Source organism: Podarcis gaigeae (assembly GCF_964106915.1).
Source record: "Podarcis gaigeae genome assembly, chromosome: W".
Lineage (NCBI taxonomy): Eukaryota > Metazoa > Chordata > Lepidosauria > Squamata > Lacertidae > Podarcis > Podarcis gaigeae.
The window spans coordinates 17499758-17527277 of record NC_139695.1 but is presented as its reverse complement, the minus strand read 5'-3'; the positions used below and the strand labels follow the sequence as shown (position 1 = coordinate 17527277).

At 46.2% G+C, this 27520-nt stretch overlaps 1 protein-coding gene across 7 annotated transcripts in view; it reads right to left on the bottom strand.

Moving 5' to 3' along the window:
• Positions 1-27520, bottom strand: part of LOC310835933 (zinc finger protein 711-like) — a 68408-nt gene that overhangs the window by 8814 nt on the left and 32074 nt on the right. For 5 of the 7 annotated variants that reach the window (XM_083720882.1, XM_083720884.1, XM_083720888.1 and 2 more), the window contains exons 4-5: positions 10346-10504; positions 1650-1796 (exon numbers count right to left, since the gene is read on the bottom strand). The exons of the other annotated variants lie outside the window; for them this stretch is intronic. In XM_083720882.1, the coding sequence (XP_083577008.1) occupies positions 1650-1796; positions 10346-10504 (306 nt within the window). The remainder of the gene's footprint in view (positions 1-1649; positions 1797-10345; positions 10505-27520) is intronic. 7 annotated transcript variants of the gene reach the window in all.

Here is a 27520-nt window from a genome sequence, read left to right as displayed (position 1 = left end):
AAATATGGTCGTCTTTTGAATTTATTCACAACATAATATAGCCGCATCATAGAGTTCTAAGAATGTAACAAGAACACCTATTTCTATAGCATTTGGAGTGATCAAATAACTTTACATACGTAACCAAGTAATCTTTACACCAGCTATGTAATATCATTTTTTCAATTTTGCAGACTGAGGGAATGAGTGGCTTGCCTATGAATACTAACTAACTAAGTCATACTTGGGAGTAGACCTATTAAAATTAATGAACATGAGTAACTTAGAAGCATTGTCTCTGTAGTAAAATTTCAACCAGGAACAAAACATGCATCTGTGCATGGCTTAGACATTAATTTGTTGTTTTTAAAAAGTACAGATTTTTTTTAAAAAGCAAACACTAACAAAAGAGTGGGTTTGGTGATGTTTCTTTATATTATTAAGATGTACAACGGTATAAACAAATTTTGAATACTGAATAAAAATGCAGTGTAATCCTGACCTGTAGTTCTGGCTGGAGGCATTTGGAAGGGGCAGGGGTGCCTCAAAAGCCCCTAAGAGCAGGCCCATGAACTATTCCAGGCTGAAAATGGTGAAATGATTCCTTCATTGGCTTTAATTGGTGTGTGTGTGGGGGGTAATAAAAACCCACAGATCTGCAAGGTTTGTTTCTCAGACAACCTACTCCTTTTCAACTTCCCACCCTGGACAGCATGAAGAGGTAGATTGTCTGCCACTTCACTCTACACCCCACCTTGGATTGCTCTGCCCACTAATAAAACTGTACCACATTGTAGAAAAAATACAAATTTGCAAGTGAGAAATTATTGGCATTTATGTATCACGAGTACAATCCTGTGTGCGTTTACTCTGATGTAAGTCTCACTGTCTTCCATGGGGCTTATTCCTTAAAATAGTGTTTACCTGCTTACCTTGGAGTAAACCCTGTTGAACTCAATGAGACATTGTCTTTTGAGTAGACATGTACAGAATTTCACTGCTAATCTATGAATAAAAAATGTAAAATTAATTAATGAAGGGCTTATGTATATGTGCTCTATGTATAGGATGTCTTATTTTTATGTTACGGTAACGTGTTGACATTAAACCTGACAGTGCTGTAGTTCATAAAATCACTTCAGAACGTCCAAAAGGCATAAATAAATAAGAAAAAGTGAATGTTGACAATCACCTACTTTGATGATCTACATTCATGGGCGTAAGTCTAACAAACGGAGAAATATCTAGTTATTTTCAGACATTCACAAAATGCCTCTGGGATTGTCAGCATCCCCATGTAAATGCCAGCTGCCGTAACATTACTGAAATTCACTTAAACATAAAATAAATAATACACACTGCACAGATATAAGTGTGGTACCAATAGCAGCTAGGCAACTGTCCATCTACATACTGGATCACAAGTCTGTGATGTGGCAATATAGTGCAAACAATAGGACACTCATGACTAGGTTTGCTATGACCTCTCCATATGGGCTTTGCACATAGCTTGAGGAGATTGGATGTGTTAGGATCTCTATCCTCGTTTGAAGTATAAAATGATCAGTTATCAATATATGGATAAAATCAATTTACTTTCATAGTAATTGTAGGGGGAAGAGAAAAATGACAAGATTACTCTCTTAGCAACACAAAAATAAAATTCTTACTAATATCTTCATCCTCCTGAGAGGAATCCTTAACAGCCATATAAAGCATCTTCTCTCGCTGTACTCTGCCAACACCTCCTTGCTCTAGAACTCCAGCTACAGAATGCCCATTATGAAAGTCACTCTCTGTTACAATTTCTGTTCCACCTTGAAGAGAATAATTAATTTTCATTTAATAACATTTTAAAAGAAACAGCAAGATGTTTCATTTCTCTCCTGTGTGCTTGGTGAAATAAGAAGACAACAAAAGTCACTAGGGGAAAAGATAGCTTGATGGGACAGCATTATAATTTGTAAGTAGCATGACAAATTGCCATGGCCTGGGCATATGGCAGGCATGAACTAACTTAGAAGAGCCTTTACAAGGGCGTGGGGAGAGAAGTTAGTTCTGAAAGTGGAGTGAGATAACTGAGGAAGAAGCAGGGGTTGACTGAAGCTATCTGGAATCTACGGGCACAGCTTTCATAGTATTGTTATGTTATTTAATTGTTTTTGATTGTCTTATGAAAAACAATACAAGAGGTTTAACAGGAGACCATTTCAAGGAAGTATTCATTTTACACAATGTAGACAGCAGCCCTGGTGGGATCCACTTCAGTGGAGGGCAAGGGCCAACCCCTCAGCATTTACTTGGGGGGGGGGCGGCCTTGCCCTAAGTGTTTGTAAGTGTTTTAAAATGTTTTTTTATTTCTATGCTTGACTTTTTTATTTGTTTTGCTTGGCTTTGTTGTTGCTGTTAATGTGTGGGAAGGAGGAAGAGAAATACATGTCTGTGAAGAGGGGACTTGGGGAGAGCAAGGGCCTGCCCCCAATCATAGTAGTTCTGGACAGGGGGAGGTATGATGTAGGAGGTGGCACAGGCCGGGGAAGGGGCACATGACACAGGCAGTTAGTAACTGTGCCATATGCCAACCCCTCCTCCAAACTGGGGAAATTGTGGTTTCCTTATCAGACAGCTCTCAAATCTGCGGCTGCTGCTGTTGAATGCCAGGTTGGCTCTGAATAAGATCTGCCTTATGCATGATCTGATTATGAATGAGCAGGTGAGTCTGGTCTGTATCACTGAGACCTGAGTGGGTGAGCAGGACGGAGTTGGCTGCACCCAGCTGTGCCCACCTGGGTACTCAATGCAGTGTCAGGGCAGACTTGAGGATCAGGAAGTGGGAATTGCTGTGGTCTACAGAAATTCTCTCTCTCTCCTGGCTCTCTGTCCAGTTGCGTGGGGAACAATAGTGGTTGTTCCTGGCATTGGGTAATCAGGACAGATTAGGGATTCTGCTGGTTTAGCACAACACCTTGCTGCCCAGCAGTTTCCCTGACACAGCTGGTCTCAAAAGCAGTGTTGAGTACCCCCAGATTGCTCGTTTTGGGAGACTTCAACATCCATGCCAAGGCAATGGACTCTGGGGTGGCTCAGGACTTCATGGCTGTCATGATGACCATGGGGCTGTCACAACATGTTATCAGCCCAATGCATGTGGAATGCCACACTCTAGACCTTGTTTCCTCAGAAAACAGAGTGATCTAAGAGTGGGGGATACTGACATCAGTCCCTTGTCATGGTCAGATCACGTCCAGTTGAGATTTAGGCTTTCAGCACCTTTCCCCCCTCTGCAGAGGCAAGGGCCCTATGAGGACAGTCTACCTTTGGAGACTGATGGATCCAATTGACTTCCAGACAGCCTTGGGTTTCCATGCTGATATGACTCCTTTGAAGCCCTCGCTGACTTGTGGAATATCCAAATGGCTCAGGCTATTGACTTGATCGCCTCTGAGCATGCTCTCCCACTTCATGGACCCCGTTTGGTTCCCCGGTATACTCCAGAGCTCAGGGCAATGAGCCCAAGCTGGGAGATGGCTTAAATACAAGTGGAGGAAAACGCCAAAGAAATGCAATCAAACACTGGGGAGGGCTCATCATCAAGCCTACTTAGTGGTAGTGAAGACAACAAAGAAGGCATACTTTGCTGCCTCCCTTACATCCTCATTGTGCCATCTGGCAGAGCTTTTCCAGTCAGTGCGGGGCCTTCAATAGTCTGGCCCAAAGGAGCAAGCAGAACTAATGGTAGCTCACAGTGACTTGTTTGCAAAGCATTTTGAGGATAAAGTTGCTTTGATCTGGGACTTCCGGGTTGGCGCCATCGTTTAATGGCGGATTCCCTCCGAGCTCCGGAGGGAATCGGCTCTGCAGAGACTGGGTCTTACCGCTGCGGCGACACGGGGACCCTTAAAATCACAGGCGTAGAAGCCTGTGAGCGTAGTGACTCGGCGGGCACCATTTGCGCCCCCCCAATCCGTGAAGGAGCCTTTTTAAAGGCTTCGGAACGGGGACGGGGTGTGGCGCGGTGCTGAGAGTACTCCTTCATCTGTGGAGTGAAGCCGCGAGCCATTATCGGAGAGCGCTGACTTTTTCCTTGGAACATTCGGACTCTAAAACATCAACCCGTGAGTAATACGGAAATTGGAATCTTAAAGAAAAATTTTGCGGATCAGGAACGAGCGGGGAAGGGTTAAAAAGGAAGTCCACCCCCCCTCTTTGTAAACATTTTAAAGCAAAGGACCTGCTAGCTAAGGTCGAGAGAATCTTTTCTTTTTTTAGTAAAAGACTTTAATTTCACGGTTTTGACATTATAAGAATTTTTGCTGGAGGATAAAAAGATTAATTTTGGGAGCTGAAGTTTCACCCCCCCGGACCCGGGAGTGTCCCACGAGAGAGCCTGTTGATGAAAGACTGGAAAGTTTGACAGCTGCCAAGTTGGCTGTCGAGACGGAAAAGGAGAACCTTGTTTTTGTTGCTTCTGTTGGTTAATTTGTAATAATTTGTTGAAAATAAGGAAGGGCTGATACAAAATAATCTGACTTTTGGACTTGAGCTAAAAGGAATACTAAGGAACTAAAATCCCCCTAGAGGGGTTTAGTGACATTACAGGAATGGCCGGAGGAAGGAAAATCCAGGCTGAATTGGACAGAGCATTTGTTCTCTTGGGAAAGTTACAAGGCCAATCTGATGTTTTGGCTACAAATGTTACAGCTCTGGACTTAGCAGTAAAGAACATTGCTGAACCTGATAAGGACTTGAAACAAGGAGCCTATCCAATTGAACAAATAGAGAAAACGGAGAGCTTTGACAATATGGAGCAGGTGACAGATGTTGTCCCTGAAGAAAAGGAAGGAGGAGTTGAAACTCTGCAGAAGTTAAAGGAGAGCAACATTTTGAAGCCTGACACGATGACAAAAAAGGAAAATAAAAATTTGATGTCGAGAGCCTGGCCTGAATTGGAGGTGGAAGCTGGAGCCTGGGGGACATTTGGACTTGAAAGGAGTATAAAACAAGATTTGAAGTACCCCATAAGCTTTATCCCTAAAAATGGAGGTCTGACTGGTAGAAATATGGATCCTGTTGGGCCGGAGCTTCTTCGAGATTTGGATCCTGTTGGGCTGGAGCTTCTTCGAGATTTGGAGTTTAACATTAAAGACTACCAAAAAGACCAGCAGAGAGGAACTGAGAGAGAATTGAGAGCCTCGGACGTGAGAGCTCCAGGCTAAACAGTATATTGAGACTGATGGATTTTTGTTGAGGACTGAAACCAGGAAAAGGGTGGGTGGAGTTTGGGAATCCAAAGGGTATATAAATATAGTTTGTTTTATTTTTACTTTGCTTTGCTATTGGTATGGAAATTGGGAAAGACGTGGAAGGAAAATTTTGGTCGACTTTAGGAAAAATGTTTAAAGTGTTTAAGAAAAAATAATGAGGTATAAATATTGATGTGTAAATTTGGTTAAGTTAAAATTGATGTTTTTAAAATGGTCTAAATTAAATGAAAATAAGGTTTGTAAATATAAATTGAGGAAATGGAAGAAAGAAGAAAAGTAAAATAATAACATGTTAGAATAAATTAAATTAAGTTAAAATGGAGAAGTAAATTAAGGATTTGCTGAGCCAATAATTTAAATTGGAATACAAGAAGGGGAGGTGTGAGGAGGTCTGAGAAACAAGTTAAAAGAAAATACCGTATTTTTCGCCCCATAGGACGCACCGGCCCATAGGACGCACCAGGTTTTTTTGGGGGGAAATAAAGAGAAAAAAAATTATTTCCCCCCCAGGCGCTTGTGGGGCCGGCAGCGGGGAGAAGCGCTCTTCTCCCCGCAGCCCGCCTGCAGATCAGGTCCGGGGACAGAGGGAGGACACGCTGCGCCTCCCAACTGTCCCTGGAGCCTGTGGGGCAGGCAGCGGGGAGAAGCGCTCTTCTCCCCGCCGCCCGCCTGCAGATCAGGTCCGGGGACAGAGGAAGGACGCGCTGCGCCTCCCAGCTGTCCCCGGAGCTTGCGGGGCAGGCAGCGGGGAGAAGCGCTCTTCTCCCCGCAGCCCGCCTGCAGATCAGGTCCGGGGACAGAGGGAGGACACGCTGCGCCTCCCAACTGTCCCTGGAGCCTGCGGGGCAGGCAGCGGGGAGAAGCGCTCTTCTCCCCGCAGCCCGCCTGCAGATCAGGTCCGGGGACAGAGGGAGGACACGCTGCACCTCCCAACTGTCCCTGGAGCCTGCGGGGCAGGCAGCGGGGAGAAGCGCTCTTCTCCCCGCCGCCCGCCTGCAGATCAGGTCCGGGGACAGAGGGAGGACGCGCTGCGCCTCCCAGCTGTCCCTGGAGCTTGCGGGGCAGGCAGCGGGGAGAAGCGCTCTTCTCCCCGTCGCCCGCCTGCAGATCAGGTCCGGGGACAGAGGGAGGACGCGCTGCGCCTCCCAGCTGTCCCCGGAGCTTGCGGGGCAGGCAGCGGGGAGAAGCGCTCTTCTCCCCGTCGCCCGCCTGCAGATCAGGTCCGGGGACAGAGCGAGGACGCGCTGCGCCTCCCAGCTGTCCCCGGAGCTTGCGGGGCAGGCAGCGGGGAGAAGCGCTCTTCTCCCCATCGCCCGCCTGCAGATCAGGTCCGGGGACAGAGGGGGGACGCGCTGCGCCTCCCAGCTGTCCCCGGAGCTTGCGGGGCAGGCAGCGGGGAGAAGCGCTCTTCTCCCCGTCGCCCGCCTGCAGATCAGGTCCGGGGACAGAGGGAGGACGCGCTGCGCCTCCCAGCTGTCCCCGGAGCTTGCGGGGCAGGCAGCGGGGAGAAGCGCTCTTCTCCCCGCAGCCCGCCTGCAGATCAGGTCCGGGGACAGAGGGAGGACACGCTGCGCCTCCCAACTGTCCCTGGAGCCTGTGGGGCAGGCAGCGGGGAGAAGCGCTCTTCTCCCCGCCGCCCGCCTGCAGATCAGGTCCGGGGACAGAGGAAGGACGCGCTGCGCCTCCCAGCTGTCCCCGGAGCTTGCGGGGCAGGCAGCGGGGAGAAGCGCTCTTCTCCCCGCAGCCCGCCTGCAGATCAGGTCCGGGGACAGAGGGAGGACACGCTGCGCCTCCCAACTGTCCCTGGAGCCTGCGGGGCAGGCAGCGGGGAGAAGCGCTCTTCTCCCCGTCGCCCGCCTGCAGATCAGGTCCGGGGACAGAGGGAGGACGCGCTGCGCCTCCCAGCTGTCCCCGGAGCTTGCGGGGCAGGCAGCGGGGAGAAGCGCTCTTCTCCCCGTCGCCCGCCTGCAGATCAGGTCCGGGGACAGAGCGAGGACGCGCTGCGCCTCCCAGCTGTCCCCGGAGCTTGCGGGGCAGGCAGCGGGGAGAAGCGCTCTTCTCCCCATCGCCCGCCTGCAGATCAGGTCCGGGGACAGAGGGGGGACGCGCTGCGCCTCCCAGCTGTCCCCGGAGCTTGCGGGGCAGGCAGCGGGGAGAAGCGCTCTTCTCCCCGTCGCCCGCCTGCAGATCAGGTCCGGGGACAGAGGGGGGACGCGCTGCGCCTCCCAGCTGTCCCCGGAGCTTGCGGGGCAGGCAGCGGGGAGAAGCGCTCTTCTCCCCGTCGCCCGCCTGCAGATCAGGTCCGGGGACAGAGGGAGGACGCGCTGCGCCTCCCTGCTGTCCCCGGAGCTTGCGGGGCAGGCAGCGGGGAGAAGCGCTCTTCTCCCCGCCGCCCGCCTGCAGATCAGGTCCGGGGACAGAGGGAGGACGCGCTGCGCCTCCCAGCTGTCCCCGGAGCTTGCTGTCCCCCCCCAGGTGCGCTGCGCTAAGCCCGAAGCTTGGGGCGTGCGGAGCTCAGCGCGCCCCAAGCTTCTGGGTGCCGGCAAGGTCTCCGCTAGCTGTGGGAGAGCCGCGCGGCTGTCCCAGGGCTAGCGGAGCGCTGCGCTAATCCCAAAGCTTGGGGCGTGCGGAGCTCAGCGCGCCCCAAGCTTCTGGGTGCCGGCAAGGTCTCCGCTAGCCGTGGGAGAGCCGCGCGACTGTCCCAAGGCTAGCAGAGCGCTGCGCTAATCCCGAAGCTTGGGGCGTGCGGAGCTCAGCGCGCCCCAAGCTTCTGGGTGCCGGCAAGGTCTCCGCTAGCCTTGGGAGAGCTGGGTCTCCCACGGCTATTGGATAGCTTCCTGAAGCCTGGAGAGCGAGAGGGGTCGGTGCGCACCGACACCCCTCGCTCTCCAGGCTTCAGGGAAAGCCTGCATTCGCCCCATAGGACGCACACACATTTCCCCTTCATTTTTGGAGGGGAAAAAGTGCGTCTTATAGGGCGAAAAATACGGTAAGTATTTGAACTTTCAGGTGTTTTTAATTGTTTTTCTTTTTAAGTTTTGGATTTTTGTATTTTTTTGTTTATTTTTGTTTTTGTTGTTATATGTGTTGTCCTTTTTTGAAAATGCTAATAAATATTCATTTTTTTAAAAAAAATAAAGTTGCTTTGATCTGATGGGACTTTGACTCTGCTGTTACAGCAGATGAATCTCAAGGGGTGTCCAGAGCACTGTCTAGTCTTGTTGTGTTGCATGAGTTTCAGTTGTAAGGTTTGAGGACGTCGACAGCATGCTTGGATCAGTCAGGGTGATGACTTATGCTCTGGATCCTTGCCTCTCTTGGCTGATAGAAACTAGCAGAGAAGGGGCATTTGGCTGTGCCAGGAAGGTGACTAATGCCTCCTTGTGAGAGTGGATGGTCCCTGCCTGCTTCAACCACTCCTCAAGAAACCCGCTCTGGATTCGCAAAATCTAAGTAATTACCAGCCAGTTGCCAACATCCCCTTCTTTGAGTGGGTGTTTGCAGAGCAGATCCAGGTACTCTTGGAGGAAACTGATTTTCTAGATCCATTTCAATTGGGGCTTAGGCCCAGTTTTGCCACAGAAACAGCTTTGGTCACCATGTATGATGACCTCTGTCAGGAGAGAGACAGAAGAAATGTGTCACTGTTCATTCTCCTTGACCTTTTTCAATACCATCAACCATGGTATCCTTCTGGAGCAGCTATCTTGAGTTGGTGTCATGGACAGGCAGGAGCATGAGAGTTGGGGGAATATGTGGGCAGAGGAGTCAGGTGAGGTTGAAAATCCAGGTGAAGAGGCCAGTGATTTGTGGGGGTTCTGTGCCACCCATGGGGCAGCTGCCGGAGTGGAACTAGAGGTGGCCAGAGACCAAGTGAAAGGAGGTGGGGAAAGAGCTGGAGGAAGTATCAGAAGCTGAAGAGCCTGTGACGGGTCCAGAGACAGTTGTGCCTTTGGAATCCCCTCTGTCCCCCAATCTACTGTCTCCACACTTATGGAGAGACTTAAAGCAATGGGAGCAGCTGGAGTTGCCAGTCAGGAGAAGCCATTGGGTACTTGCAGGCACAGCATCAAACTAGTAAGTTTAAGAAAGCAGGAAGGGGAGCGGCTATACTGTTGCTCAAATTGTCCAAGACAGAGAACTGGCTGGAGAGGTAGATTGCCTAGCCAGCTAGTTAGTGTGGAATAGTGTGCATATCCTTGCACCTTAGGAGCTGATGTAACTGAGTGCTTTGCTAATAAAGAAATAAAATTCCAGTCACTTGTCCTCATTGGTCTGGGTCCCAGGCCTACTTGGATGGTCATTTCCAGAGGGTGATGCTTGGGGAGAGCTGTGAAGCCTTCAATGTGGGGTTCCTCAGGATTCGATTTTATCCCTCATGCTGTTTAACATCTACATGAAACTGCTGAGTGGGGTCATCCAGTTTTGGAATACGTTGTCAGCAATATGCTGAAGGCACACGGCTCTACTTCTTTACACCTTCAGGTATGGAAACGGATGTGCTGGAATGTTGTCTTGCCTCAGGAATGAACTGGATGAGAGCCAACAAACTGAAGCTCCATCCAGGTAAGACTGAGGCACTGTTTGTTGGCGGTGCCCTAGTCCACATGGATGGGAGGTGGCCTGCTCTTGATAGGGTTTAGATCAAGCATAGGCAAACTCGGCCCTCCAGATTTTTTTGGGACTACAATTCCCATCATCCCTGAACACTGGTCCTGTTAGCTAGGAATGATGGGAATTGTAGTCCCAAAACATCTGGAGGGCCGAGTTTGCCTATGCCTGGTCTAGATTACTGCTCTTCCCAGAGAGGCTTGCCTGGTTACTTCACTACATATTTTTAGGCACCAGGCAAAAACGTTCTTCTATAAAGGCCTTTGGTTGATTAAACAATCTATGGCCCTTTACATGTGCTTGTACACAGGAGTTACTGATTTTTGTTGTTCTTATTATGATGATGATAGGTATTTTGTGTTTTCATTTTGGACGATTATTTTGTAAACCTCCTTGTGATCTTTGGATGAAGAGTGGTATATAAAATTAATAAATAATAATAATTTTTGCAAGCACTAGAAACTAGCAATAACAGAAGCTGGGATACATACCTATTTCCACATCATCCTCAGCTTCAGCTTTAAATATGTAAACTTTTATAACTTCAGAACTAAAACCATCATCTTTAGATACGTTTTCATGTGAAACCTCACTGTTGATTTTTAATGGTGTGTTTCCAATATGGTCGAGCTTTTCCCCAACATCATCCACTATAAAAACAAAACAAAACCAGTTAGAAGGAAGCAAGAAGTGTTAGCAATGTTGGTCCATTGTTCTTAGCTCATTTGTGCAAAACCTAATATGACTGGTAATATAAAGCTGGTGCACAGACCAATCACCTTATTCTTGTTTATTTTGTGAAGATTACACATAATATGAAGAGATTTGTTTTAATTTTTTGTTTTACTGTTTTAATAAGTCAATGTAGTTAATTTCAGCATAAAAATGAAGTGCAGTGTAGAAACATTTCTGTTACATTATAATGTCTGATTAAACAACTAAATAAGTCAAGATACTTTGTTTTTGTATTGATACTCTTCCCTCCCCCTTCAAATACAGTTATATAGTATTAAATGGTAGGTTTGTTCATGTTACCAATTTTAAAAAAAAGAAATTATCATTGTATGTATTTATCTTTGCAAGATCTTCAAAATACCAAACACTGCTAAGATGAGAATCTCTTTGAAGGGTACAGGAGAATCGCCACTTATGTGGGGGTTCCGGTTTGGGCCGCTGCACGTCACCAGGATGTGCATGAGTGGGGATTCCCCTGTTCCACTCCTGCCTCACCCCCTTTTGGTATGTGTGTCAGCGGGAGAACACATGCTCTTCACACGCAAGTAGGGAAATGCCTCTATAGCATTCCAAAAGATGAAAGGTTAACAGAGCAACAGTGTAAAATGTTAGTGAGTCACCATGTAAGAACCAGGAGAGATGTAACACTTAGAATTTCATAGATCAGAGCAGGATGGTACATTCAATCCCTGCATCTTACCCTTCCTCATAGTTAAGTTTATGTCAAACTAGATTTAACCATGGATAGGACTGAGGGCATTTTCTTAACTAGAGAATTGATCAGTATGAGTTGTACAGGCGAAACTCGAAAAATTAGAAGTGCCACAGGCTGATAGCATCCATGCCACACTGCATTGAGGCAGTAATTGATGCAAAAGGGGCCCAACCAAGTACTGAGTACATATGCATGCTTCTACTTCTCAGAGGTCCAATATTGCTCTATTTGCAATCCTTGTTTTGTTGATTTCATTTAATATTCTAATTTTCTGAGATTGTTAATTTGGGGTTTTCATCAGCTGTACGCCATAATGTCACAATTATAACAAATAAAGGCTTGACATATCTCGCTTTGCATGTCATGAGTCTATCTCATATATTAGTTTCACCTTTTAAGTTGAATTATTGAAATAAATGAACTTTTCCACGATATTCTAATTTTTCGAGTTTCACCTGTATTCAACTAAGTCCTAATCAAAAGCTAGTTATGTCAATTCACTTCAATGGGTCTACTATGAGTAGGACTAGCACTGAGTATCACCCTATATCTTGTTTAAATGTAAACTATGCTTAAGGTTGGTGCCAATACAAGTCCTAACCTTAGTCAGCCTTACAGTGGAGGAGCAGGAGAAGGGAGGGAAGTGTGTGTCATATGAGCCCACTCCTGATCTCTTAACCATGATTTAAGAGATTCAGAACATTACATCTATAATGGGCTTAATTCTGAACTCACAAGCAACCCTTTCACAAAATCAGCAATATCATCTAGTCCAAGTGCTTTAACAAAATTTAGCATAATTTACTTTGTTGGAACTTGGAATTAAATGCCCAAGATGATACCGCTCTGCAACTGGTCAGCAAGAGGTCAAACTCCTTTGTAGCAATTAATTCTTCCAGGAAATTTTCACATATAATTTCCCAAGTTAAAGAAAACTACATTCAACATGTACTAATAATATATAATGCTAATAATATATAATACTTAAACATAATAATGCATATTTGTTTTATGTGTGCGCATATTGCCTGTGCTGGATGTGTGCTCATTTTGCCTGTGCTGGATGTTATTTAACAATACCTGCTAAAACTGTAGCAGTATTTGGTGTCACTGATGAAACTTGTATTTCAGAAGTTTGTGAATGAGTCAGAACACTGCTGGAGCTATTGAAAACAGAACTAAACAGAACTATATAGAATTAAAAATGCGAAGCACATTAAAAATATTTATATATCAGTACTGCTACTGTTAACCATTGCAAAATTAAGCTTCTGTGACTGACTGGAAGGTGTTTCTTTAAAAATCCATCCCTCCTGCTTATGCAACCTGCATGTGTGCGAGAGCAACCCCATGGCATACAGTAGCCTTCCCCAACTGTTGGTCCCCAGAAGTTGTTTGCCTACAACATCCATCATCCCCAGCCACCATAACCAATGGTCAGGGACAGAATCATAAAACTGTAGAGTCAGAAGGGACCATGAGGGCCATCTAGTCCAACCCCCTGCAATGCAGGAATGTTTTGCCCAACCTGGGACATGAACCCATCCATGACCATGAGATTAAGAGCCTCATGCTCTACTGAGCATCTAACATCTGGGCCCAAGGTTGAGGAAAGTTGGCATAAAGCATAATGAGAGCCCTTTTCTTCTGCTAGGTCACAGAAGGTTACAATACTGATCAGAATACAAATAGCCTGAATGCTGAGAACCTGGAGAAAACCAAATCAACTGGATTAACATTTAGAGAAAAGGCTACATCAGTGTTTCTCAACTGGGGGCCAAATGGCCTCCTGAGGACCCCCAGAATATTCCAAGGTGAAAATCACATAAATGGGGGGGGGGGCACAGCATGAGACTAGGGGGCCACATAGAGAAGTGAGAAGTGAAGAAAACAGAGAAGGGGCGGATAAAAGAAAACATAAAACATAGAAGTGACCAATAAAAGAAAACAGAGAAGTAGAGTGAACAGAGAAGTGACCATGCTTCCCAGTGGATGGATCGCCACGCAGAATCTGCGGCAATGTCCCTTCAGCTTCCTTCTCCCTCCCACTTCCACCACTGCAAGCACCAAGATGCCCGCATCTCATTTGTCATGGGCAAGGTGTGTGGCTGCAACAGTGTTAGTGTGTGGGGTGCTGTTTCTTCGTGTAAGTATTGCTGCAAAAGGAGGTACTGCATGTTGATGTATGCAAGAGTACTGCATGTAATCTTCAGGTATTTTTAGCTGCTGTGTTTACCATTTCTTTCGCAGTTGCTGTGTTCAGTTGCTTCTCATTGTAAAGATCTATTGGTATCAGACATAATTTTTCATTTGTCTTTGTTCAGATGTTCGAACGCTGTTTTATTTCTGAGAAGTGATCTCAATTTTGTAGTTGCAAACATATGTAAAATTAGTCTTCATCTGTATCAGTCAAGTATCTTGGCTACGGATTTATTCTGTCACCACAAGACCACACAATACCTATGCATTTGATATGTATGGTGACACTTTCCAATGAGAATATGTGTCCGTGTAAGTTGCAGAAACATTTTTAAACTTCTCATAAAGACAAGTAGGATAAACCACTGGAATATTTTTGAGTGTCGCAACCCAAACGCACTCAACCTGATTGAACCCGAGGTATGACTGTAGTCTCGTAGTTAAAAGTTCAGAAGTTTGCTTTGCAAATTGATGAATTGTGTTTACCAGCAATGCTTATGTTAGATATTTGCAAGACAGAGTGTCTGTTTTGACAGCTTTGTGAGGACAATGACAAAGACTTCACATGCTTATTATTGCATACAGAAGTCTGTTGGCTGTCGTTTTGTTGCTTTGTGGGACTCAGTTGTGAAATTTTTCAGAGGCAAGAAAATATGACCTCTGTTAAATGTGATATATTTTACCTGTTTGATGTCTCTGAAAAGCTCAGTTTGTTGAACATGCTTATTATTCACATGCTTATTATTGCATACAGAAGTCTGTTGGCTGTCGTTTTGTTGCTTTGTGGGACTCAGTTGTGAAATTTTTCAGAGGCAAGAAAATATGACCTCTGTTAAATGTGATATATTTTACCTGTTTGATGTCTCTGAAAAGCTCAGTTTGTTGAACAAAGAACTACAGGGCAGGAATTGTGACCTTTTTTCAAGCAAGGAGATTATTACAGGCTTTCTTGGAAAAGTCAAACTGTATACCATCAATTGGATGTCGATAATTTGCAGTTTTCCTTTTTGGCAGCAGTTAGTGATGAATTGAAAGAGGATGAAATAATTGTGTATGTGAATCATTTGAAGCAGCTTTATAATGATAAGAAGTTTGTTTGCATGATCTGCTGGACATGGATATTCCGGCATGGGTAGTTGATCCATTTGCTGTGAATGCTGCTGTCATAGAGCTACAGAGTGTCATAGCAGCCAAAGTAAATTTCAGTCAAGAAAAACACCATTTTGGGATAAAGGATACAATATCTAAAAAGTTTACACAGCTTTGAGATAAAGCAAAATTGTTTTTCATGTCATTTCCTACTCTGTATTTGGCAGAATGAGGTTTCAGTCGTGTGAATTATTTACTCAGCCTAACATGGAATCGCCTTAACGTAACGGACAGAGGTGATCTTCAGTTATCCCTCACAGCAATAGAACCAGGTGTGAAAAGGCTTGTTTCTGGTCATCAAGCACAAGGGTCACATTGATCAAGAAATACATTTTTATGTAATTGTATTTTGTATAAATTATAAAACGTTCTATTTACAAAAAAAAGACATTTAAATAGCTACCTTTCGAGCAGTAGGACAGGGGGGCCACAGGAAGGAAACAAAGTCGGAAGGGGACCATGGTCAGGAAAAGGATGAGAAACACTGGGCTACATATGCCTTTTAGAGATCCCCTCCAATATATGCAGGTAGAAAGGATAGTGCCACCACTGCAGAAAAAGTTATTTTTTCAAACATATAGTGAATAACTCCTTAATTAGGGTTGCCATATTTTGAAGAGCAAAAAAGGGGACACATGCAAGAGAATAAAAAAGACCCCCATAGAATAGACCCACGATTTCAAACAAAGAGAAAAAGACACCACAAAAATCAGGAGAGGTGTATTATCGCCATGCTATCATGCAGAACAAAGGCAGGGAATAATGTAGGGGTTCTGGATCATGTAAACTGGATGATGTGGTGGAAAGGGGAGGGGAGGAAAAGAAGGAAGGAGGGGGAAATCGGGAGTCCAATCCGGAGGGAACTACTGCCTCAGCCTTGCTCCTCTCCCCTTCCTTCCACTGGATCTCCACTGCAGCCACCACCAGCCTCTCACTGCCTTGCTTGGTCTACTCTCAGTGGCTACTGCTGTGGCGCTGCTCAACCCCTTCTCCAGGACCTCATGTGACCTGCCACAATTTGATACATTAAACACAGTGTGTCTGGTTTCCTGGAGGGGCCCTGAAGCAGACTGCTTGCTTGGGGCCCACGGCCGTACTTAGGAGCTGATTTGCTAGGAGTACCTGCACCCTGCCAGAGGTGAGCCAGCCATTGCCAAGCTTCCCAAAAGAGGGAACCAGAGTTTTCTCTTGTAGGGGCAACTTCATGGTTACCATATTTGATTTGGGTGCTGCCTTTCTCCTCTCCTTTTGTTTTTTTTTTAAAAAAACCCAGACATTTTTGCAAATGAAATTTTACCCCTGAAAAAGCAGTGGTGTCTGGGAAAATCTGGACATATGAAAACCCTACCTGAACTACTCACTTAGCAGAGAGCCTGAACCTGTATTAGAACAATAATGTTTTCTTCTTCTGTAATAGCCATTTGTCTTTGAAATGTAAAGCATTTATTTTTATTTTAAAATTTAATTACACAGATCTGCATAATGATCTGCTATCTAAAGAGCTTGCAGGGCAGCGGCTGAAGAAAAAGGGTTTTCTTGTGTGTGTTTCTTGTGGCTGATTAGCTGCTCTCCCTGTGCAAAGGGTTTCTGTTGAGGCAGGTGATTAGCTGTGGGAGGAGCTTATCAGAGCTTGCAGGGCAGCAGCTGAAGAAAAAGGGTTTTCTTGTGTGTGTTTCTTGTGGCTGATTAGCTGCTCTCCCTGTGCAAATGTCAGAGGGGGCAGGGTTTCTGTTGAGGCAGGTGATTAGCTGTGGGAGGAGCTTATCAGAGCTTGCAGGGTAGTTTGATCCACCTTTTAGATTTAGGGGAGCTAGTCTCAAACGTTTCTTGGGGAAGACCTAGGGTTTTTTTTTGGGGGGGGGGGATTTATTTGTCCTGTCTTCACGCTTTTTATGATGGAGGACCGCTGTAGTCACCCCCAACGACACGTTCTCAAGATGGAGGGTGAGGGAACAGCTGCAGTCGCCTGCGGTTCCTGCGCAATGTTTGCCATCTTGCCAAAAGTTGCAGGCAGCTTTACCTGCAGCAACTGCATGTTGATTGCCCTCTTAAAAGACAAAGTCCAGCAACTAGAGGAATGTGTAGCTACGCTCCAAAGAATTAGAGAGCTGGAGCTGCTCTTGGAAGCAACAGAGCACACCATCTCCACCAAGGAGGAGACAGGGGACTCCCCTGAGGAGGCTAGTTCACCAACACAGGAGCCAGATATATGGAGAAACGTGACTCAAAGAAGTAGGAGGCCCAGGGTTCGCTCTGATTGTTTAGAAATACACAATCGCTTTGAGGTCCTCTCCCCTAGCATGGAAGACGAAGAGCAGACTCCATTTGAGGATCTCTCCCTCATTACAGTCGATCAGGTATATGAAGACGAGCAGCAAAGTCAGTCCTCAGGGAATGTGCAGGCGACCTTGGAACGGACAGCTCACGGAAGAACCCCGACCAAACCTAAGAGGAGGCGTGTAGTGGTGATAGGGGATTCCCTACTGAGGGGAACAGAAGCAGTGATCTGTGGGCCTGACAAGATGTCTCGGGAAGTGTGCTGTCTCCCCGGGGCTAAGATCCAAGATGTAACTGAACGACTGCAAGGAATCATAAAACCCACTGACAAATACCCCTTCCTCTTGGTTCATGTGGGAACCAATGACACTGCAAGCAATAGCCTCCAGAAGATCAAAAGAGATTACGAGGCTCTGGGCAGGAAATTGAAGCAATTAAATGCACAAATTGTCATCTCATCTGCCCTCCCAGTTGAACGACGTGGCCCAGGGAGAGAGGGAAAAATAGTGGAAGTGAACAACTGGCTTCGCAAATGGTGTAAACAGGAACAGTTTGGATTCTTAGATCACGGACTGCAGTTTCTTGAAGATGGACTTCTGGCAAGCGATGGGCTGCACCTCACAACGGTTGGGAGGAATGTTTTTGCAAAAAATCTCAGAAACCTCATCAGGAGGGCTTTAAACTGACTAATGTGGGGGAGGGAGACAGTGCTCCTGAAGGTAGGAGTCTATCATTTGATGAAGATGATCATCCAAATGCCATAGACCGAATGGAGCAAACAGCACGCAGACCTAGTGGTGGGAGGAAAAAATCCTTAAATAAGAGACACGGGGGAATGATTAATGGACTTCAATGTCTGTACACTAATGCGCAAAGCATGGGAAATAAACAAGATGAGCTTGAGCTCTTGGTACAGCAAACTAAATATGACATAATAGGCATCACTGAAACCTGGTGGGATAAGTCCCACGATTGGAATGTAATAATGGAGGGATACAATCTATTTCAGAGAAACAGACCAGACAAGAAAAGAGGAGGAGTGGCGTTATATGTCAGGGATGTGTATACCTGTGAAGAGATCCAAGATTTAGAACCTCAAAGCCAAAGTGAGAGCATTTGGGTCAAAATTAAGGGAGAGAAGAATAACAGTGACCTCATTGTGGGAGTTTACTATAGATCCCCAAGCCAAACGGAGGACATAGATGATGCCTTCCTGGAACAGATGGCCAAGCATGCAAAAGGAAGGGAGATAGTAGTAATGGGGGACTTCAATTACCCGGATATTTGTTGGATGTCAAACTCAGCCAAGAGCATAAGGTCAAACAGATTCCTCACTGGCCTTGCACACAACTTCGTTGTCCAGAAAGTGGGAGAAGCAACAAGAGGAACAGCCATTTTAGATCTGGTCCTAACCAATGTTGATGACCTGGTTAGTGGGGTAGAAGTGGAAGGATCATTAGGCGTGAGTGATCATGCTCTTCTGAAGTTTACTATACAGCGGAAAGAAGCAGCCAAGCATACTAGGACTCAATTTCTTGACTTTAAGAAAGCCGACTTCATAAAACTTAGGGAAGTGCTGGGTGAGATCCCATGGACACTAATACTAAAAGGAAAGGGAGTTCATGATGGCTGGGAGTTTGTTAAGAGGGAGATAGTAAAAGCAAAACTTCAGGCAATACCAATGAGACGGAAACATGGAAGGTGCCTAAAGAAGCCAGGGTGGCTATCTAAAGAACTTTTAACTGAGTTAAGATTAAAAAAGGATGTGTACAAAAAATGGAAAAGGGGGGAAACCACCAAAGAGGAATTCAAACAAATAGCCAGCACGTGTAGACACAAAGTCAGAAAAGCTAAAGCACAGAATGAACTCAGGCTTGCTAGAGAGGTTAAAAGCAACAAAAAAGGCTTTTATGGGTATGTTCGTAGCAAAAGGAAGAACAAAGAAACAGTGGGGTCACTCAGAGGAGAAGATGGTGAAATGCAAACAGGGGACACAGAAAGGGCTGAACTCCTCAATGCCTTCTTTGCCTCAGTCTTCTCCGATAAAGAAAACAATGCCCAACCTGAAGAATTTGGAGCAAATGATTCAGCAGAGGAAACACAGCCCAGAATAACTAAGGAGATAGTACAAGAATACTTGGCTAGTCTAGATGTATTCAAGTCTCCAGGGCCAGATGAACTGCATCCAAGAGTATTAAAAGAACTGGCAGATGTGATCTCAGAACCACTGGCAGTCATCTTTGAGAATTCCTGGAGAACAGGAGAAGTCCCGGCAGACTGGAGGAGGGCAAATGTTGTCCCTATTTTCAAAAAGGGGAAAAGAGAGGACCTAAATAATTACCGCCCAGTCAGTCTGACATCAATACAGTACCAGGGAAGATTCTGGAGCAGATCATTAAGCAAACAGTCTGTGAGCACCTAGAAAGGAATGCTGTGATCACCAATAGTCAGCATGGATTTCTGAAAAATAAATCATGTCAGACTAACCTGATCTCATTTTTTGACAGAATTACAAGCCTGGTAGATGAAGGGAACGCAGTGGATGTAGCCTACCTTGATTTCAGCAAGGCATTTGACAAGGTGCTCCATAATATTCTTGTAAAGAAGCTGGCAAAATGCGGTCTTGACTATGCTACCACTCAGTGGATTTGTAACTGGCTGACTGACCGAACCCAAAGGGTGCTCATCAATGGTTCCTCTTCATCCTGGAGAAGAGTGACTAGTGGGGTGCCACAGGGTTCTGTCTTGGGCCCGGTCTTATTCAACATCTTTATCAACGACTTGGATGATGGACTCAAGGGCATCCTGATCAAATTTGCAGATGACACCAAACTGGGAGGGGTGGCTAACACCCCAGAGGACAGGATCACACTTCAAAACGACCTTGACAGATTAGAGAACTGGGCCAAAACAAACAAGATGAATTTTAACAGGGAGAAATGTAAAGTATTGCACTTGGGCAAAAAAAAATGAGAAGCACAAATACAAGATGGGTGACACCTGGCTTGAGAGCAGTACATGTGAAAAGGATCTAGGAGTCTTGGTTGACCACAAACTTGACATGAGCCAACAGTGTGACGCGGCAGCTAAAAAAGCCAATGCAATTCTGGGCTGCATCAATAGGAGTATAGCATCTAGATCAAGGGAAGTAATAGTGCCACTGTATTCTGCTCTGGTCAGACCTCACCTGGAGTACTGTGTCCAGTTCTGGGCACCACAGTTCAAGAAGGACACTGACAAACTGGAACGTGTCCAGAGGAGGGCAACCAACATGGTCAAAGGCCTGGAAACGATGCCTTATGAGGAACGGCTAAGGGAGCTGGGCATGTTTAGCCTGGAGAAGAGGAGGTTAAGGGGTGATATGATAGCCATGTTCAAATATATAAAAGGATGTCACATAGAGGAGGGAGAAAGGTTGTTTTCTGCTGCTCCAGAGAAGCGGACACGGAGCAATGGATGCAAACTACAAGAAAGAAGATTCCACCTAAACATTAGGAAGAACTTCCTGACAGTAAGAGCTGTTCGACAGTGGAATTTGCTGCCAAGGAGTGTGGTGGAGTCTCCTTCTTTGGAGGTCTTTAAGCAGAGGCTTGACAACCATATGTCAGGAGTGCTCTGATGGTGTTATGAAGCAAAATGTGTAAGTTCTCTTTGAAGCAATTTCTGTGAAATGAGCCAACTGCTCTTGCCTGTTAGTGGCTTTAGCCAATGAGGTAAGTCAAAGATTTGAGTGTTAAGTGAGTTGTTTGGACACCAGGCAACAGGAATCCTTGGTGTTCTAAAGAGCTGCTGTTTCCCCTTCTCCTTTAGTGTACCTTTCCTGTTTGTGTCTTATTTCCTAGTCCTTAGATCAATCCATTTGCTGTTCTATTTGTTTTGCTTTACTGCCTGCCAGCCACATAGAGCAGTACGCAGGCAACTACTTGACATACTTTATAAAAATACGTATGTTGGGGTAGAGGAAGAGGTGCTGGAATCACAGCCTGCTGCCCATGTGGAACAAACAGTAAGCCACAACTTGAAAAACTTTATGAAAATGGGGGGGAAGAAATGCAAGATCCTGTTTGTTTTGCCACCTGCTGACACATGGAGCAAGCAACTGCTTGGAAGAGCTTTCCACCCCAATAATAAGTTTCAAAGCTTTACTGCAGAACAGTCTTAAATACTAGCTACAAAAGATAACTGTTACAACGGAACAAAGGTACACATTGCTCTCAAGTTATGAGGTTCTGTCCTTTATGCAGTTCAGTAAATGTTCCTCTTTGGTCCCAGAGAGAGTTTCTAAGCTTGTTCATCATTGCAGAGCTTAGCTTCATCTGCCACTGCTACTGCTAGCCATCACTGACTTTTCAAGTTTCCTTTCCTGCTTTGAGAGATCTGCAGCTCGGATTGCCAGCAATGAGTCAACAAGTAGCCTAAGCCTGTGAAATGGAAAAAAAACCAGCCTTCTGCTTTCACCTAGAGTGGAACGTCTTGCTTAATGTAAACTTATCTGCCTTGCAAATACAAACCTTTACATAAGTTTGAAATTCAGCATATACAGATATTTTATGCATATTAAACTTATAACTTTAACAGAATGCAGGTGTGTGTTGGCTATAGCAACCCTTTGTTGTTTTCGTTGCATTCTCTACAGTAGGGCTGACCAATACCTGCTTTCCAACATTGCAATATATTGCCAGCTAAGCTTTCTGATATGGCAGTATACTACCAGGTCAGCAAAGAGAAAAGAAAGAAGAAGAGTTTGGATTTGACATCCCGCTTTATCACTACCCAAAGGAGTCTCAAAGCGGCTAGCATTCTCCTTTCCCTTCCTCCCCCACAACAAACACTCTGTGAGGTGAGTGGGGCTGAGAGATTTCAAAGAAGTGTGACTAGCCCAAGGTCACCCAGCAGCTGCATGTGGAGGAGCGGAGACACGAACCTGGTTCACCAGATTACGAGTCTACCACTACACCATACTGGCAGGTAGGAAGAAGGCAGCTGCCAGCCATGCATACAATTAGCATCACCGTGCACAGCAGCTGCCTCTTTCTGGCAAGGCTGGCCATTCTGGCAATGGCATGGCACTGTGGAGCCGCCAGCCTCCCCCAAACCACCTGCCACGGCTCGCCTCGAAGATAGGTTTCTCACCACGCAAGCGGCATCTACCAGGAGCCACTGATCTGTTTGGTGGAAAAGAATTTACATTATTTTCTACTCTATGAAACTAGTAAAAGACCAACAACTTGCCAGTCAGCATTAAGTATGTCTTTTTATTTGTGACGATGCATGTGTATGACTGGCTGCAGTAATATAAAATCATGCTTGGATTCAGTTATCTTTTATTTTCTAGCTCTAATCTACAACAGCACACCAGCAACAAACAACGTTAATAGCCAAAACATAACAGCGTTTGCAAATGAAAGTTTTTTAAACATTATTTGCTAACAACAACAAAAAAAGGAACAGATATTTTTTATGTTTGAACCATTTTATGCTCATTTCTCTTTGATTTTCCTGCTCTTTTGGAAGCGGCAGCCATTTTCTGACTTGTGTCCTTAAAATTCCAAATTTGAGCCCCCAGACCAAAAGGCTGGTGGTGACCAATGACTTAGCATGTTAACTGCAATCTGTACTCTTAACCATGATCCTGGGTTCAGATGACATGCTAAGCCAAACACTGGTTTAGATGCTGCTCTGTACTGAAAAGACCAAGGAGGGGCAAAGTAGGTGCAAACTCCTTGACCGGTCCGGTACGTTTCCACAGCAACAGAATTCCCGGACTTGTAGCAGAGCGGGCACAGCAAGTGCTTGACGTGTGAGTGAAGAGACAGTCCACACGCTGCAGTTCTTCTAAACTAGACAGCTTTATTTACATCAGACAGATAAAATAACAAACACTCCATCAGAATCAGCAGACATGATGTCTCTGCCTCTCCGCAGAAAAGTGAAAGTACCTCACAGACAAAGAACTCAGCTTTCCCGGATGTTGGGAAGGCTCCTCCCCAGATGCAGGACACACAGAGATGTTAACCTTGTAAACACCAAACCTCACACCCCCTCTTGTCCTGCACTGGGGGAATGTAAGTGTAACCACTTACCTCTATACACAGACCTTCACAGAACTCCCCATGACGCTGGAAGGTCAGCGGTTTCGTGAACCCATCTGCCAGGTTCTTCGAACTGGGACAGTACTTCAGTTCCACTAATCCCAACTGAACACTCTGACACACATTCTGGAAACGGATGTCTAGGTGTTTGGTTCTGGCCTTAAACTGCCCAGACTCTGCCAACTTCAGACAGGGTTGATTGTCCTCCCAAACCGTGACGGGCAAGCAACACTCTCCGCAGATCTCTTGAACCAAGCACACATAGAACTCCAATTCCCTGCAAATCTCAGACAGCGCGCTGAACTCAGCCTCAGTAGAGGAGAGTGCTATGAGACTTTGCTTTCGGGACTTCCACCCAACCAAAGAGTCCCCAAACTTCACCACCATAACCATACCAGAAACAGACTTCCTGTCCTCCAGATTCGCCCAATCGCTGTCTGCCCAGGACGTCAACTTGACATCGCCTTTGGCTGACAGCTTGAGACAGAAGTCTTTGGTATCTTCAGCACCCGCTTGACACCATTCTAGGCTTGGATTTGTATTTCCCGGCTGAGCAGATTGGTAGCAAAAGCTATGTCAGGTCTGCTCCACTGGGACAGATACAACAGACTACCCAGGCCTGACTGAAAGAGGTCAACATTTTCAAACTCAGTGCGTTCCACTTGCTGACTGTCTTTCACATAGCTTGTCTCCATGGGTGTCCTGACCCCTGCACATTCAGACATCCTGAACTTCTCAAGCAACTGCTCAATCTTGCTTCTCTGACTGAGCAAGTAACTTCCATCTTCAGTTCTAAAAATCTCCACGCCCAGGTAGATCTTTACTGCACCCAGGTTCTTAAGTTTAAAACGTTTACCAAGCTCTTTGGCAAACTTCTCCACCTGTCTATTTGTCTTTGAGACATGGACTATATCATCAACAAAGACTAAAACAATTTCCTGTGACTCTCCTGACCCTTTAAGGTACAGGCAGCTGTCAGAAAGACTCCTCTTGAAACCTAGCTTCATTCAGACAAATTCCTGGCCGATTGTTTTAAACCGTAAATTGATTTGTGCAATCTCCACACAATGCTTTGCCCCTTGCCCTCAAACCCTGGAGCATGTACAACTCCTCCTGGAGGTCTGAGTTCAAGTAGGCTACATCCACATCAAAGTAATGCACCTGCAAACCTCTTTGTGCAGCAATGGCTAAGAGCGTGTGCAGAGTTTCACTTCTGGAAGTAGGAGCATACACCTCAGTGTAATGCAGCCCCTTCCGCTGCGTGAACCCTCTGGCTACTAACCTAGCCTTGTACTGTGGTTCTCCAGTTTCCGTGGGTTTAAGGCAATAAACCCACCTGCTGCTCACAGCCTGTTTGCCAGCCAGCAATGTTGTGAGGGAGAACACACCTAGAAACTCCATTGAGCTCATCTCCTTCTGCATCGCCTCTTGCCATTTGCTGGCTTCTTCCTGAGGCAGTTTCTGAACATCCTCAAAACTTTCAGGTTCACACTGAGCCACCCCAACACATACACTTGTGGCCTCAAACCTGTCAGGTGGTTTACCTTTCATGGCCCAGGTTGACCATCTTAGTGTGAGCTCCGGTACCCCTTCTGACCCACTAGGGCCAGCTAGACCATCCCCAGTGTCAGAGAGGTCCCCCTCTGACTTGCTGCACCTTTTGAACCTTACAACTGGACTTGTGGGCAAGGACGGTTCACTTTTTGGCTCAGACTTGACAGCTTTAGGAGAGGTTCTAGGCTGCTCCTGCTCTGGACTCTGTTCCTCAGCAGCAGGATCAGGCCCCATCTCTTCCTCATCAGCTGAGTCAAGACAACTCTCTGAAAGTATATCTGGGTTACCATGTATGCGTGTCCACCCACTTTGCTCACAGAACTCAGCACTTCTGCTGACTAGAAGTCTGGACTGACTGCCTTCTGGATAGGCAAATCTCCACCCCTTGGTCCCTGGTTCATACCCACAGAAGATCATCTTCCTGGACCTTGGTCCACCCTTTCCGCGTTTGGCATTTGGCACAAGAACCAAAGCCTCACAACCAAAAACACGGAAGAAATGCACTTTGGGCTTCTTGCCATGCAGCAGAAAATAAGGTGTGTCCCCTACAACAAAACAATAGGAATGATTCTGAGAAAATGAAGCACACCACCAGGCTTCAGCCCAAAAACATTGTGGGAGCCCAGAATCAAAAAGCATAGCCACAACAACCTCTTGTAGCATTCGGTTCTTGCATTCAGCAATGCCATTTTTTTAGGACTATGTGGGACTGTCAACCTGTGACGTATTCCCTTCTGGCGGAAGAAATTCTGCAGCACAGACACGGTGAACATTGCACCACGATCAGACTGAAAGCTTCAGATCTTTGAAGAGAATTGCAATTCTACAGCAGAGATCCAGTCTTTCACCAATGCTGCATCTTCCCTTTTGTGTTTAAGCGGGAAGACCCAAGAATTCCTCGAAAAATAATCCAAAAGCAAAATAATGTGTTTTGCCCCACCCAGACTGGCTACTGGCATAGGGCCACACAAGTCTGCATGCACCAGCTCAAAAGGTCTGGTTGTCACCCTACTAGACCAGGGGTATGAGCACGTTTTTACCTTGGATTGCTTACAAGCTCTGCAATCTAAAAACTTATCACATGCCTTCATTTTGCACCCCTCAGTGCACCCTGGGGCCTTCTTAACGTAACCCCAATTCACATGTGCCATACGTCGATGCCACAAATGTTGACAGCCATCATGTGTTGGAACATTGGCACACTGCACATGTGTTGACTCAGTGGGACTGTTACCTGCAACAGGCATTTCTACCACAAACAGCCTGTTTTTGCATTCAACACTGAACAGTTGATGCTGTTTTTCCACCCCTGGAAAAAGAACACGCTATTCTCAAAACGAACGCTGAAACTGTCGGCAATGAGGGCAGTGACGGATAGAAGACAGCTGGACATTTCTGGAACTACAAAGGCCTGAATCTTGTCTGCAAGAAAGGACAGTACAGTGAGCCAGACATCAGAGCACGTCGACTTCCATCTGCCAACTTGACAGTTCTTCCATTTTTAACAGCCTTACAATCCCGCAGAAACCCACCAGATGGCATGCTCCACTGTCAATCACGAAGGTCAGCACAGCGTCCTGTTTACAGCTCTTGACTGTTGCCATGGAAGCTGCCAGATGATACTGCAAAGACTTGTACTTGCTCTCAGTTCCTTTGGAACTTTTGTGCATTTTCCCACATCTTTGCACTGAGCTAATCTGTTTGACCTTGCATTCCTGAGCCTCTACCGGGCAGCGTCTCACAAGATGGGAGGGGGACCCACATCTGTAGCAGCGTCTCAAAGCAAACACTTTCACAGATTCCTCACTGCTTTTCCCTGCACCCCCACTCCTCGGTGCACAGCTTCTAGAGGAACAGCCAGCACCTGCTCGCCCCCCACCTTTCTGTCTCTTCTCCTGTTCATCACAAAGATGCGCCGAAGCATAAAAACAGCTTCCAGGAACGTGGCCCTTAGCTCCCACATGGCTCTCGACTCCCTCACGGCCCTTGGCTTCCACTGTGGTTTCACAAACCCTTTCCAGTGCCTGCCAAGTGGCCTGGGCCGTCTTGAGACCCTCAAGGTGGGGCAACAGCAAATCGTCCACGCTAAGCCTCAGCATGCTCAGCACACTCTGATCCCTCTTCAGAGCAGCTGCCACGTCTGCTTCACTCCAGCAGCGGCCTGGATCGGTGGGGTTTGCATGCAATCCCAAAGCTGTTTGCCCAAAAGCCAGTACTTAATTCTCCTTGACCAGTCTTCCCTATTGTGCCCATTCAATCTCTCAAAAGGGACGGTGAAAGCCTCCTGAGCCTGAGTCATCTTCCTGGGGCTATAAGCTTACTCACGCTTTCTGCCAGCCGGTTGCTTCAAAGATGCCTCCTCCAGCAGGCTCCTGCTTTCACCAGCGAGATCAGGACTGCCTCTGCCCCTTCACAGCAGCAGACAGGATCTCAGAGCTGGACTTCACTTCTCCTCCTCCTCACACTCAGCACAAACGTAGCTGGCAACTTGCCATAACCTGACCGGTCCAGTATGTTTCCACAGCAACAGAATTCCCAGACTTGTAGCAGAGCGGGCACAGCGAGTGCTTGACGTGTGAGTGAAGAGACAGTCCACATGCTGTAGTTCTTCTAAACTAGACAGCTTTATTTACATCAGACAGATAAAATAACAAACACTCCATCAGAAACAGCAGACATGATGTCTCTGCCTCTCTCCGCAGAAAAGTGAAAGTACCTCACAGACGAAGAACTCAGCTTTCCCGGATGTTGGGAAGGCTCCTCCCCAGATGCAGGACACACAGAGATGTTAACCCTGTAAACACCAAACCTCACACTCCTCTCTAAAAACTAACATATTTGCACAGTCCTAGTAAGCCATAGTTTGGTTTACCATGACTTGTGAATCAGGTTGTTGAATTCATGCGCACACACATAGAGCTCATATTAAGCTGATTTTGTCACTG